At 42.1% G+C, this 14497-nt stretch overlaps 1 protein-coding gene and 1 long non-coding RNA gene across 5 annotated transcripts in view; one reads left to right on the forward strand and one right to left on the reverse strand.

The window, feature by feature from the left end:
* Nucleotides 1–10184, forward strand: part of LOC146680450 (uncharacterized) — a 75066-nt gene extending 64882 nt beyond the window's left edge. For both annotated transcript variants that reach the window (XR_014917818.1, XR_014917817.1), the window contains exons 3-4: nucleotides 9650–9817; nucleotides 9958–10184. This is a non-coding gene — a long non-coding RNA (uncharacterized LOC146680450). The remainder of the gene's footprint in view (nucleotides 1–9649; nucleotides 9818–9957) is intronic.
* The window catches only part of lpp (LIM domain containing preferred translocation partner in lipoma), a 190606-nt gene that overhangs the window by 62251 nt on the left and 113858 nt on the right, over nucleotides 1–14497 (reverse strand). For all 3 annotated transcript variants that reach the window (XM_085447276.1, XM_085447275.1, XM_085447277.1), the window contains one exon: nucleotides 10513–11118. In XM_085447276.1, coding sequence (XP_085303402.1) covers nucleotides 10513–11118 — 606 coding nt within the window. The remainder of the gene's footprint in view (nucleotides 1–10512; nucleotides 11119–14497) is intronic.

The raw sequence follows: 14497 nt of genomic DNA on the forward strand, positions 1-14497 counted from the left end.
CCGGTGGGACATGCCTGGAACACCGCGCCCAGGAGGCATCCTTGTCAGATGCCCAAACCAGCTCAGCTGGCTCCTTTCGATGTGGAGGAGCAGCGGCTCTACTCTGAGCCCCTCCTGGATGGCCGAACTTCTCACCCTATCTCTAAGGGAGAGGCCAGCCACCCTTCGGAGGAAGCTCATTTCCGCCGCTTGTATACCCTTTATGAAGAAAACATCGAGGGAAGAGTTTATCCTGCCCGGGTTACTGGGGCCCCGCCCTGGAGCGAGGCCCGGGAGGGTGCCCGAGGACGAGCGTCTGGTGGCCGGGCCTTAGTCCATGGGGCCCGGCCGGGCACAGCCCGAAAAGGGGACATGGGCCCATCCTCCCACAGGCCCACCACCCGCAGGAGGCGCTATAGGGGTCGGGTGCATTGTGTGTCGGGTGGCGGCCAGGAGAGGAGGCCGTGGCGGACTGATCCCCGGCTGCCAAGACTGGCAATCGAGACTAAATAAAAGTATTGTTTTAAATCTTTAGTGACCTGTTATGATTATAAGTTCTCCTTATAATTATTATCAAGGAGTAGCTGTGGTTAAAAACTCTCAGGATGTTCCTTTTTACTTTCCAGCAGGTGGTTTCGTATACCATCAGGACAGCTGTAGTTTTAGGGCACAATTAAAAGTCTTCACTACTTTGTCATTATTTTATTTATTAGTCATCTGTAAAGGCATTCCAATTTAAAACAAAAGTCAGAACTCCCATACTTCAGCAGCTACTCTGATTTTGAAGAGCTGTGGTAGTAAAACATCACTTAGGTAATCAGTTTTCAATATTGTCTCATGCATTTATTCATAGCACAGCATCTCTATTAACCTTAATTGGCCCAGTTCCTCTGTGTTGTTACACACCTGTTTTAAACCTAGAAGCAGTAACTGAGAGGAAGCTTTCGAATGTGTTGGCAAGAAAGTGAACCATAAGGAGATCCGCCATAAATCGCTGACCTCGGATCAGATCCACCGGACTGACCTTTAGTCTGCGAAGCATTCGGTAACAAAATCCTGAGTGGACCACCGCTGCACACTGTGCCAGCAACACGTCGGAGGCACAGCAGTAATTACATACAGTAGCTTGTACCTCTGCAATGCTACGGGGAATACAGCTGATCCTTGTCGCACGATCTGACCTGCATTAGAGGTGTAATGGCTTCTGATGATATGACAGACAAGAATGCGTGCTGCATAGTTACAAGGCACAAGTCAGTCAACCGATACGAGGCCAAAGATTTAATATTCCAAACTGACATTAGCTTAAAGGGTGAGAGGATGTAAGTACCTCATGAGGCTTTTTTCAGCAGTATGTGACAAAGTCCTGCACAGCCTCCTATTTAAATGACTATAACAGTCTCTATTTTTAGATTTAGTTGTTAAAATGAAGTAGGCCTTACACTGCCTGAAATATCTGCTGTGTAAATGTTTATTGATACCAGTTTCGTTTCTCTTGCACTTTAAAGATTTATCTTACACACCCTTACATTTCCTCCCAGCAACTTATATTTTTTCAGAAAGCACAGAATACTTTAAAAACTTTAAATTGATGAAATGTCAAGTGCATCCCTAGTCAATGCCTGTTGCAGCTCTTAGTTTATGTGTATATTGTAGTTACATTTACTGGTGTTTCCAAGGGCCTCCACCTCGACTGACCTGCTGCTGTGGTATTCTACACATGGAAGGAGGCACTTCTTAAAAGAGCTCACCACCAACCAATGAGCTCAAAGGTTGGAGCATATATAGAAGATGTTTCCATATTTACATGAATGACTAGAAAGGCAGCAAAATTCACAGATCATCATTTTTGCGAAAGGGAGCAGAGCAATGTGGAATTTCCTGTGAGCTGTGCAGTATTGGTGTGGTTGCCAAAGACTGTATATAAAAGATGGCTGTAGCCATTGTGACATCACCTACTGTTTGTGAAGGTTCACAGTTACTACGATTTACAAAGGTAGACGAATTGCTGACACGCTTCAATCGATCTGGGTCAGTCTGCTCCAAAGACTGCGTCTTGTCTGCGATGCATTTATGTCCCATACGGACTTCATGTTACTGTGGTTATATAAAAGCAAGACTCCCAAGTACCCAAATCATTTTGTAGTACAGCCCCATTTGTGCAGGAATCAACCAGTTTGGAACCATTTCAAAAGCAATGAGTTTACAAGTTGCAGATCACATGCCGCGGTGCCAAACCACTGTTTTCACTATTGTGACGGTAGCACAAAGCACACCCTCCTTTATCCTGCTTGTTGACGCTAATAAAAACCACAGTGTTAAACATAGCAATCATTATGTTTTATACAGTAAGGCGTTAAGTGTTTAATGAGGTCATGAGTCAGTCAAAAAGTACAATGTTTATTTTGTTTTTCCTCGACTTCTGTACAATCCAACTTCTTTTTGCATCCAGGTTCAGAAAAATAAGATCCATTATGCCACTCTTGGACGCTGTAATCTTTAAGTAGCGAGATTTTCAGCACAATTTCAACTAACTGAATTCAACGAACTTCAAAAAAAATCCTAAGAAAAAACAAATTAATGCTCATTTCTTCCTTTACTAACAGCAGGCATCAGGGTTTGGTTTGTTGAGATAAAATGCTGGTGGTGCCAATTCTCCATCCTCTGCCATTAAATCTTGTCAGCAGAGATACATTTTAACTGAAACGTTGCCTCTGACAAAAAAGTGGAAAACATGATGGAAAGATGTTTTTTTATGCACACAGAGATGTGATGTTTTCATCTGTCACACGATTTCGTCTCGCCAGTGGTTTTTAAGACAGCTCCGGTCTGTTCTTATTTTATGCGTTTCTACTCATTTGGCAATGCGTAAGAAACACATCAACGTGCCAGCAAAGGCAAATATGATGATTTCTAGCAAGTAAACATAAATCCAAGTTTATAATATTGAACTACTCTGCAAATTACTACTGCAAATTTCTATTAAAAGCACGGACAAGTTCCCTGTCGTCTTGGTGCCGTGAACACATAGCAGTAAGCACCATTAACTGCCAGACTAAAGCTCACAGACTACTATTAAAGAAAAGCAGCTTTTATATGTAATCTTGCCTTTTTAAAACATGGAAAAAAACAGTTGAAAGGGCAAAGCAGCTCACAGGTGTAATTGGAGTATTCATACTTAGATATGCGTGGGTGTGCTTTTCCAAAATCATAACTCATTTTGTTTTTAATTGTGCTGTCAAGACAATAAGACTGAGAAACTGCATGGAAAATGTTCTAATTATACTTTCAGATTCATTACCTGCACAAACGCACTCGGATTCACACATAAAGGCTTATTTTAGTGGCATCGTTCTTCTGAAAGCACCACTGTAAATTAATATAGCAGGAAAAACAACGTTTTTACAGAAATAGATGTGATTGTGTCCTTAAGTATCGTGGCGTTTGAATAGAAAACACATAAATGTGTTGAGGTACAGAGCGAGAATTTAAGGCTGCTTTTTCTGATGTTAAGACTTTATGGTTAAGTAAAAATAGATGGCAGCTTTAAGGAATTCTAAGGAGTATTTATTTCATTCCCATGTAGCCGGAGGGAGATTCTGTAGACTGAAGAAAAACACATAAAAATATGTGGATGAGCTTTCTATGTAAAAGCTCCATGAAGCTGTGAAGGAAATGAAAATAGACAAAAAGGACAGTAGATGTGTATATGTGACACGATCACTGACCTGATGTGAGAAAAATCCATGTTTTTAATGAGGCCAGCGCATAGATGCTAAGCACAAATTGTCAGTACAATAAGAAATATGGAGCCGTCTGCCTGTCGGTACATATTTGGTACAGAACACAGTGCAATTTGTTTCAAGGTGCATCTACATGCAGAGAAGATCACAGGGTTACAGATAACATGTCTTCATCTCATCGAAGCCTTTGGCTCTCGCTTTGTAGTTACACATGGTGGTAACCCTGCACCAGGCGCTGAATTGTCTCTGCAGCCGAGCTGGTAACCCGGCACTCAGTCTGCTGGCTTTTTTAAGATCTGCACATGGTTCTTAAATTTAGGGCAGCTAGGGTCATCTCCTGAGGAGCCAGCATCGCATGTGATGTAAACAAGCAAGTGTTCACACATGCATAAATATAATTATCTCTACCATGCAAACCTACCTCTGAGAACTGGGGTCCTACACAACCAAAAAGCCACAACAAAGACGATTTACAGGTAAGCTACAGGTAACCAGAGCTCATTTTTTCCAGCATAACAAGGAAAGTTCTTTAATTAACTTTTTCATGGTAACAATCAGTTAGATGAAAGATTACAGTCATCTGACATCAGAAAACAAAGAAGCACACGTGAAAGGTTTTCATTGTTTTTAAGGCTCAGACTCACTTCACAAACAAGGTCTTTGTCTGTTATCACTTCCTTTTTTTCTTGTAGCAGGAGCCAGCTACACCACCGCAAGCACACATCATCGGTTTTTTCACACATTTTCTAAAATGCCCCCCGATGACAGTACCCAGGTAAGGAAATCCCAAATATACGCAGCTTTTTCTGTGAGAGAAACGTTTCCATATATTAATGGGACTTCTTCAGTCTCATAAACATGCCAACATTGTGTTTGCAAAAGGAGCAGACTGAGAAGTCACTTGGATGAGTGATGTCCAGATGAACAGAATCAACTCTGTGGGACTTTTAAAATGCAGCACTGTGATGCGATATTTACATTTATCCTGCAATATGACATCTTGCTATATATCATATAATCTTCCACTGTGATTGTAAATGTACAGCCTGTGCAGCCAGCGATGCATTACTTAAATTCTGACTAAGTTCTCCCATGAGAATGAGGTGCAGTGATAATGTTAAAGGACTGCAAGATCTCCCTTCGGGGGGGGGGGGGGGGGGGGGGGGATAATTAACAAACAAAAGAGGAAGGCCCCTTTCAGGTTTCTCTCTTTTTCAAGTATAAAAGAAAATCTGAAAACAAACAAGTCCAAGTTGTCATAACGGGACTTCCAGGGAGCAATTAGTTCCTAAAAATGATCCATGCTGATGTCAGCACTTTCATTATTAACATTTCTCATAAAAGTTGGGGCATTATTCAGCACGGTTGAACGAAAAATGTGGGATCTAAAAACAACTTTTGACTTCTGGTCGTTTTTTGAATGCTTTAAAGTTCTTTACTTTTTTATACTTCTTGTATCACTGACCTTATACGCTTACTGCCTTTTGTCTAAAGCTCGTGATGAATCCTCTTTATTCCACCTCAGACAGAAGCTGTTTTTTACTTTGCTTGATCTGCACAAAAGTTTAAAATCATTCTGCACTTTCCATTTTAATGACTGTTTGATTAGCCTTGAAAGTATTTTTTTTTATTAGCCACTCTCTTAAACACCGTAGTTATATTAAAATCAGGAATACTTAATACAAAATCCATGAGATAACGTAATGTCAAAAATGTCCTAATTAATGTTTCCATTGCAATTGAATTGCTTAACTTTTGATCGACTTTCACCTGGATCGGTTTAAAGGTTAAAAGCACAGTTTTGGGAGATGATTCGTACCCAATTACACGGCTATAAAGGTTTCTCTGGACATGTCCTGATGGCACCATATGCAAATGTTGTCGGCCAGGTCAAAAGCCAACGTGGCCAGAACTGGAAGGCAGAAATACGTCAAGCTCTTTAAACATGTTTGACAGTTGAAACCATCATTGACCTTCGAGGGGGCTTTAACTGGCTATGGGGACTGAGCAGTGCAAAATAATCCTCTCCTGTCAAACGTCACTCAAGCTTAGCAAAAACACAGGGCATCATCCAGCTCAGCTTTGCTCCAACAACTGGAAACACTGAGAGAATCGCGGAAAATGGTACATTAACCGGCAGCCATGAAATCTGTTTGAGATCAAACACTAGTGGATTTAGGTAATTAAGCACCGTTGAAGTGTGTTGATGCGAGGAGCTCTTCTCACACCTTCACTTTACGGGTGAGTAAGGGTACGTTGGGAGATTGGGCGTAGGCAAGCTGAGGGTGACGTGGGGTGACGCCAGGGGCAGAGCAGACGAGCTAATCAGAACTAGTCTAGATCATAGAATTTCATCCAAGGATTTTCTCTTCGACTTCTGATGAAACTGACCTTCTATGAATACCCTCAATTATGCAAAATGATCTCTTTAATAAAGTCCTCAATCAAAGTCACAGACCCCCTACTGAGAAAGTCCCGGGTTGCATAAAATCACCATTAGCTCTCAGTGACTTCAGATGGCTTTTGATAATTATGACAAAAAATGTAAATAGTTCATTTTCTATGACTGGGCTTTGGGTTATTTACACAACAGATTAAAAGACTAACTTTAAGTCGATTTATGACTGTTTGTATAAGGTTATAAACATGTCACGACACTGGGTCAAGCAGAGAGATGATCATAAAGGCAAAGTTGACAGAGTCTGCTTTCATTCTAATCTGCCTTTTGTGATGTCCCTGCTCTGCTTTGGCATTAAAACGCTGCTATTCTGGACACAAGTGAGAAAACAAAATGATTAGATTAAAGGTTTGGATGCACATGTTTTAGAGGAGGTTCGGCTCAGATTTGATCACTCATTTACAGCTCATTCATGGATATGGAGTATTAAAGTTTCCTGATGTGTTTCACAGCATCCAAATACAGCAGGAGGAGTGGGGGTGAGGGGTGGCTCACAGCCCATTATCCTGCTGCAGAATATCCTTGGGAAAGAAAGACAAATATATACATACATTGCACAAGCTATATCTGTAAAATTAGTGATTCGCTTTTATCTGAAATCAAAGAGATGCTCGCAAATGTAATAAACGCCACCTTTTGTTTTTTAATAATGCATCATACTGGGACCGCAGTGAGCTTTTCAAGCAAAGTGTAGACTTTTGTTTTGAACAAATATAATTAGACTTATTTTTAAAATACTTGCTGCAATGCTGAATCTAATTTGTATTTAGTAAAGTACAGTCCTTGATGAGCTATTCCCAGAGGCTGGGAGGCCCAGTTTGTATTTTCAATCATCATAAAATCCTTGAATTAAAGAAAACTCAAGGGTCTTCCACTTTCCAGAGATTGTCGAAGGCTGGATATGTTGAGATTAGAATAGCTCGTCTCTGTGGCATAGAGTCTATGGGACAACAGAGGGTTTTTATTCTTTTCAGTCATGTACAGATCTATAAAAAGGTTTAGTACTAATTCTTTGCCTTGTGTTTTTTACTATATTGTCTGCTTGTTCCCTTTAAAATATTATTTATTCATTTCTGTTCATCCATCCATTGCTTTCTATTTAAGCAAGCCAAGGTTGTGGGGGGCTAGAGCCAATTCTAGGTCTTGTTGGGTGAGAGTCTCTTGCAGACAGAGACACGTGCTCATAGGCTTCTGCATTAAAATGCCTGATTTCAGAGCATTAACAAACATTTAGATTCTGGTATAAAAATGTTTTTTTTGGTCTCTCTGGATAGTGTCTCTGTTCATAACTCATCGGAATTGATGGTGATTGAGCAGATGGCTACCCGTTAGTCTTCACCTTAACTGGAGTCACTGAGCTGGACCTCTCCACTCTGTCTGAGCTGTTGGAACCTTTCAAAGCATTTTTAATGGAGCTTTCTAAATGTGTATTCTACTAACAGACAGTCAAGTCCACTTTTGGTCAATGAAATTCTAACTGTTTATTTTAATTTTACTCAATTTAATTAGCCCATATCTGTGTCTGTGCTTCACCTGGAAATTTTATGGATGCAAGCCAAACTAGAGTCAGACAATAACCTCGAAGATATGGCTACTTCTGGCTCAAAATAAGCAAATAAACAAATAAAACAACATTGCCAAAAAACTAAAACTGAGACTTCAAAATGCTGACCCAGAAACCTACATCCATACACTAAAATGGTAAATGGTCTGTATTTCTATAGCGCTTTACTTGACCCCAAAGCGCTTTACACAACCAGTCATCCACCCATTCACACACACACACACATTCACACACTGGTGATGGCAAGCTACAGTGTAGCCACAGCCGCCCTGGGGCGCACTGACAGAGGCGAGGCTGCCCACCGGGCCCTCTGACCACCACCAGTAGGCAACGGGTGAAGTGTCTTGCCCAAGGACACAACGACCGAGACTGTCGGAGCCGGGGCTCGAACCGGCAACCTTCCGATTACAAGACGAAAGCTCAACTCTTGAGCCACGATAGTCTACTATATTGGTGATAGGAGATATATTGGTGCAGATATCAATCTGGATTCCTACCCTCACCTATGGCCACAAGCTCTGGGTTATGACTGAGAGAATGAGGTGTGGATACAATTGGCAGAAATGAATTTCCTCCATCAGGGTGAAGAACTTAGTCATTCATAACAGTGGCTCAGAGTAGAATTACTAATACTCCACATTGAAAGGAGCCAGTTGAGACGGTTGGTGCATCTAAGCAGCACGCCTCCTGAGCACCTCCTAGGTGAGATGTTTTGGATATTTTCTGCTGGGAAGAGGGACAGAGCAGGTCCTGGAAACACTGGAAAGATTACCTCAGTCAGCTGGCTTGGGAACACTTTGATGCCCCCCCTCGACAGGTGGGGAGTAGGTGGCCGGGGAGATCTGGGATTTGGACTGCTGCCCATGGATGGATGTTTGGACAGTTAGATGGCTGGAATCAACCCATTAAACACTGAACTCACGCAGTAAAACAAACTAACCAACTGAGGCAACGGTAGACAGACAACTCCTGTGTTTTGTGAAGTAAAACAGTGTTTTGGTCAGTCGAGTGTGGTGGAGTGTAACAACTTCAGTTCCCTGTGGAAAAGACCTGTCTGAAGGCAGGTAAAGTGGGGAAAATGCTCCAAATAAAGCGTCCAAGTAAACCAACATTTATTTCTTGCCTACAGTCTTCTACTGCAAGTAACACACTGACTATGGATTTGAACCTGGATCTGAAGGCCCCGCAAAACCAAATGATTTAGCCAGTGAAAAGGTTTTCATCATAAACATCAGAAAGAAATATGTAGAATAATTTTACTGAGTTTTCTGAAAAGCACAGCAGTTCTTGGCTGAGAAAACAACATTTTTTGCACTGAAATAAAACAGGTTAATCTAGAAAGTGATTGCACCGTACCACAGGTTGGCTTAATAAAAAATACAAAAATGTATATCACGTATCATCATTCAGTCTAAAGATTTCCATGTTCGACTGTTTTTTAAAAGCTCTTAGCTTGAAGGACAGTCATACAATAGCTCCTAACCACATGCACATGTTTGGAAACTACATACTGACACATTCACATTCCAGCTGGGCACAAATAACTGGAAAAATAACTATTACAGTGAAGTACAAGCTTAGGTTTACAAAACACAGCTGGTAGATACACTGTTGAAGTACACTAGTACAAGTTGTCTATTATGGTGTAAAGCCCAACAGGTTCAGGTTTAAATAACTTTATTCAGAGAATTTCAATGAAAGATGGCTTCATACTGCTTTGGCAAATAATGTTGCACGAATGTATGCATACCTTCCACACAAATATGAATACACAAATAACAGTGATGTTTACAGTACGGAGATCTGCACCGTTGCACACCCACTGTTTTTGCCTTTATTAAATTGTATAAAACATAACTGGAAAGCTACAACAGAGAGAGAATGAGACCAGGCTGTGTTTTTCAGACTCTTGCTGTCTAGCTGTGACCTGCAAGGCTCAGTGGATGTGGGTGAACACTTTCTAAAGGTTCTGTCAGTGAGCTGCTGACCCAAGCAAAGCAGTTTAAATACCTGTGGGTCATTTTCGTGACAACAAAATGGAGGAGGACTTCAACGGGAGGAATGAATGATGAGGTGATCTAAGAGATAACCAGAGCTCTTGATTTATCTTTTGATTTTGCAACTTTAAACCATTGGCACCTGGTGACTCAAAGAGCACAATTTCTCATTTAAGTGACTGAAATCTTTTCTTCCCATTTTTGATATATCTTTAGAGGTTCACAGAGGTTTCAAGAGGAGCAACTATGCGTTTGACAAATGCAAACTGAGGTGGTTCAAGCATCCAGTAAGGACACCTCCAAGTCAGGAACTCGAGGGACATCTAACCCTAACGCTGCAGGACAAACCTAGAACACATTGGAGGGATTAAACATCCCAGCTGAGCGTAAAAATGCCTTACAATTCTCAAAGGCAACTCTACTTATTAAACAGGAAGTGAAACTCTTTAGAATGAGAAATGCTTTTGTGTTTTGTGTGTTGGCATATTTTTATGGCAGAAACTGGAACTCCCAGAGAAGACCCACAGAAACAAGGGGGGGCGAGGGTGCCTCCTGCCCAGCTTCAAACCCAGGACCTTCTGGCTGTGAGGAAAAGAGCTAACCGCTAAAACACTGTGCTGCCACAGTGGTTAACCTAAAGCTATCAACTTAGATGCTTAAAGTGTCAGAAAATATTAGACCAGTTGATGTCAATAACGAGATTAAAGCCTTTTCAAACTACCATATCCAAGAATATGAACAACGACTGCATGATGATGATGACGTTCTTACCTTTGGTGGAATCGTTGGACTAGAAGTGTATGGAGCCAAGCTGGGTGGCACATCTGTAATGTAGGTCTTCTTGGGGCCTGGGGTCTGGTATCCTTGGGCTGGGACTGCTTGAGGTCTTCTAGAGTTTATTCCACTTACTTGTGGCGCACCTGGATGCTGCTGTTCTTGATATGGCCCCGGTGCCATTGGAGAGAAGCCAGGCTGTGGCGGGCCATAAGCAAAGTCAGGACCTTTGGGCTGAGCGGACATGTACTGCACCTGCGCGGGGCTGCGAATGGGCTGCTGGCCAAAATTGTGCCCACCAGGGGCTGGATGCTGGGGTCCAGGCTGAGCCGACCTCACTTGGACATTGAAGGTGGGCTGGCTTGGGGTTGATGCTGTAGCATAGGAGGCCGGAACCGGCTGAGGAGCCATGTGGGTTGGAGTCTTGGCCATAGGACTTAAAGGAGAAGGTGATGTAGATGAGACTCCCCCAGGAGTTTGAGGTTTGGGTGTAGACTTCTTGGTGGCAGTCAGTGGAGGCTGAGTTGGGATGACCATACGCTTGTAACCTGTCACGGGAGCGTTCGGGGCGGAGCCTGCTGAAGGTGCCATGGATCCAGAATTCTGAAAAGAGAAAGAGAATTTCGGTACTGCTCAGTGACATTTTAAAAGACACATATTATACATAAAAAATTTTTTTAAAAAACAACAACATTACATGCTAATATTAAGATGTCAAATCTGTCATGTTTTCCATCCTAGTACAACTTGATACTACACCACGTTTTGAAAATTTGCATAGCATAGCAATTTTCCATCTCACAGTTACATTAAGACAAATGATAACCAGACTTCAGCACCATGCATATATCCAAAATATTTAAGAGAAATCCTCTGAAAAAATATTTCAGTTCTGACTTCTTGCTACATGCAAACAGAAGACTGCCATGTCCACAGCTGGGGTGCTAGCGTGACTAAAAAAGATGCTAACTGGAAAGCAAAATGAACTAAAAGCACAGAAATGAAATCCTGCTCAGTGCCAAAATAATACAACAGATGTATTCTACAGCATTTCACTGACAGCGTAGTTTACGCTCAATAAGTATCCACCCTGCTTCCCGACAGTCAATTATACGGCTACCTCGACAGCAGAGGCTCTACACTGTCCATGACCACCCATAATCTATGGCTAATAAAGCAGGCGGGGTGGGGATAAATTGTTTGGCAGAGGACGTCGTGACAGCAGATTGGCAAAGGCAAATGACACTTGTGCTGACTCCAGCTGCTTGGACGGGAAAGATTTTAAATCACAGAGATTTGTGGCGCTGGCGTTCCTGGGAAGAGATGCCTGTAAAGCAGCAACACAACCCGGAGCTGAGATTCCACCTGAACGACTGTGGCGTTTTGATCCGATGTCCAAAGGCTACGTCTCATTTACAAGCCAAACTAGAAGGAAATATAGCAGCTAATAACAGGCCTAATAACAACACTTCATTCATATGTCAGAGGCTTCTGCCCCGAGTGTCTCTCATGTAAGTAATAATTGTTTTTCACCATGACTACATATCGGTGTCAGACATTCAGCCAGTCTAAAAAGGGTCTATCATTAACCTTGGATGGCCTTATTAGGTTACTGCCTGAAGCCAAAAATCAGAGTCAATTACTAAATTTGCAGCACTAAGGGAACAAAAATGAACACTTGTAGTCTTTAGACCCTTTGCAACCCGGTTTGATGAGATGTCTTCTAAAATGGGGCAGAGCAACAACTCCAATCGATTTCCCTTCAAAGTTGATCAAAGCCGGCTGCACAGAAATGTCACACGCCATTTTCCCCACACTGCTACACTTATGTAGCAATTCTATCAGTGAAACGTATACAGTACCATGCTCCTTATGATGTCCACAGATGAAAAAGAATTCCAAGTTTTGGTAAAAGCATCAACTTTGTCTAAATCCCATCTAATCTAAGTCAGAGGGGAGCCCCTAAGGAACCATTAAAGGATCCAGAAAATATTCCTGCTCGCACTAGGATTTCTGTCTTAGTGATTAGAGCTGATGTTTATTTAAAAAGTGAGTCTGAGTATGTATGGAAACATCTTCCCTATGCCCTTTAGGAAGTGAAATTACTTCATTTAAATGTTTCATGGGTTTTAAATACTCTAGATTATTCATTTATCTTTAAGGCCTTAGAACCTACAGTAACATTTAGCTTGCCGGGCAAAGGAAATGCAAATTGGCCCCCTCAAAATAATTACACTGTCATGGTACATTTTCCACAAATTACATTAAGAGAATAGATTCACTCTTTTCTGAGGGTGATGAAACTGCTCAATGCACCAAATCAGAAAGAAAAGTCTGTGCAGGGTAAAAGATTTTCATATCGACTAAACTCTTTTTATGTCTTGACCTGCCAACCTTAACGAGGCCAGTCGGAGGCACTATCAGTGCATCGAAGGGAAGCGATTGACAGGCAGGATCTGAGACTCTTTGTATTGATAATACTGAATGTTATTAGCTGGTAACATTTATAAAGAGTATTTATTTTGAGCAAAAATGGGTAAAACTGCAGAACACTGACTCAATTAGAAGAGCACATTCTTGTGTAGGCTTTACAATTAAAGCCCGCTCATTAAGCCATAATTATCACCACCTCTGCCTTATGCTGTTGGGCCTTCGTGTCCCATCAAAACAGTTTCGATCCACCATCCTGGTGTCCTATATGGCCAGTGAAGTTTCCCAGGAGTCTCAGGAAACCAGACATTAACAGCAAATCCTTTAAAATCCTGGAAGGATCTGATTTTTTCCAGCACATCCTCCAAAGACCTGCTCCTGTTTGCACCTGCTCTTTTCTCCCAAATGAACACACTATGAGAACTGACTCTTATGCCATGTAACATAACTCAGAACATAACATATCCCAGTATTAAAATGTTATAATGCTTGGGCTCATCACTGTAAATCAACTAAAGATCTATATGTCAGCAGTGATGATGATGATTATCACTGCTAACCCCATACTATCACAGTATGCAATATGTTTGGTTTTTTTTTTTTTTGCTTTTGTTAAATAGTGTTGAAATTCTTGGCTCTCTAGTAAAAGAGCACGATGCAGCATCTGCAGGGATGAAGATGCTATCCAGGCTGGTCATAGGGAAGAGAGGGGAGTGAAGCTGTCGATGACCCTCACCTTTGGCAATGAAAGGTGAGTGAAAGAATAATATCTCAAATATAAACTGTGGAAATAATTCTGCATATAAAGATGTCTGGGCTTTGTCTTGGATAAAAGGTTGAGACCCCTCATCGCTCAGTGTTATGGATGGACAGATATATATATATATATATATATATATATATATATATATCTCTATAACAACACCCAGCACGCCCCTGCGGGCGGTTTATCCTTCAAGCTCGGGTCCTCTACCAGAGGCCTGGGAGCTTGAGGGTCCTGCGCAGTATCTTAGCTGTTCCCAGGACTGCGCTCTTCTGGACAGAGATCTCCGATGTTTTTCCCGGGATCTGCTGGAGCCACTCGCCTAGCTTGGGAGTCACCGCACCTAGTGCTCCGATTACCACGGGGACCACCGTTACCTTCACCCTCCACATCCTCTCGAGCTCTTCTCTGAGCCCTTGGTATTTCTCCAGCTTCTCGTGTTCCTTCTTCCTGATATTGCTGTCATTCGGAACCGCTACATCGATCACTACGGCCATCTTCTTCTGTTTGTCTACCACCACTATGTCCGGTTGGTTAGCCACCACCATTTTGTCCGTCTGTATCTGGAAGTCCCACAGGATCTTAGCTCGGTCATTCTCCACCACCCTTGGGGGCATCTCCCATTTTGACCTCGGGACTTCCAGGTTATACTCGGCACAGATGTTCCTGTACACTATGCCGGCCACTTGGTTATGGCGTTCCATGTATGCCTTGCCTGCTAGCATCTTGCACCCTGCTGTTATGTGCTGGATTGTCTCTGGGGCATCTTTACACAGCCTGCACCTGGGG

Source organism: Copadichromis virginalis, linkage group LG23 (assembly GCF_057382275.1).
Source record: "Copadichromis virginalis isolate Kocher_CV1m ecotype Utaka linkage group LG23, C_Virginalis_male_GT1.1, whole genome shotgun sequence".
Taxonomy (NCBI): Eukaryota; Metazoa; Chordata; class Actinopteri; order Cichliformes; family Cichlidae; genus Copadichromis; species Copadichromis virginalis.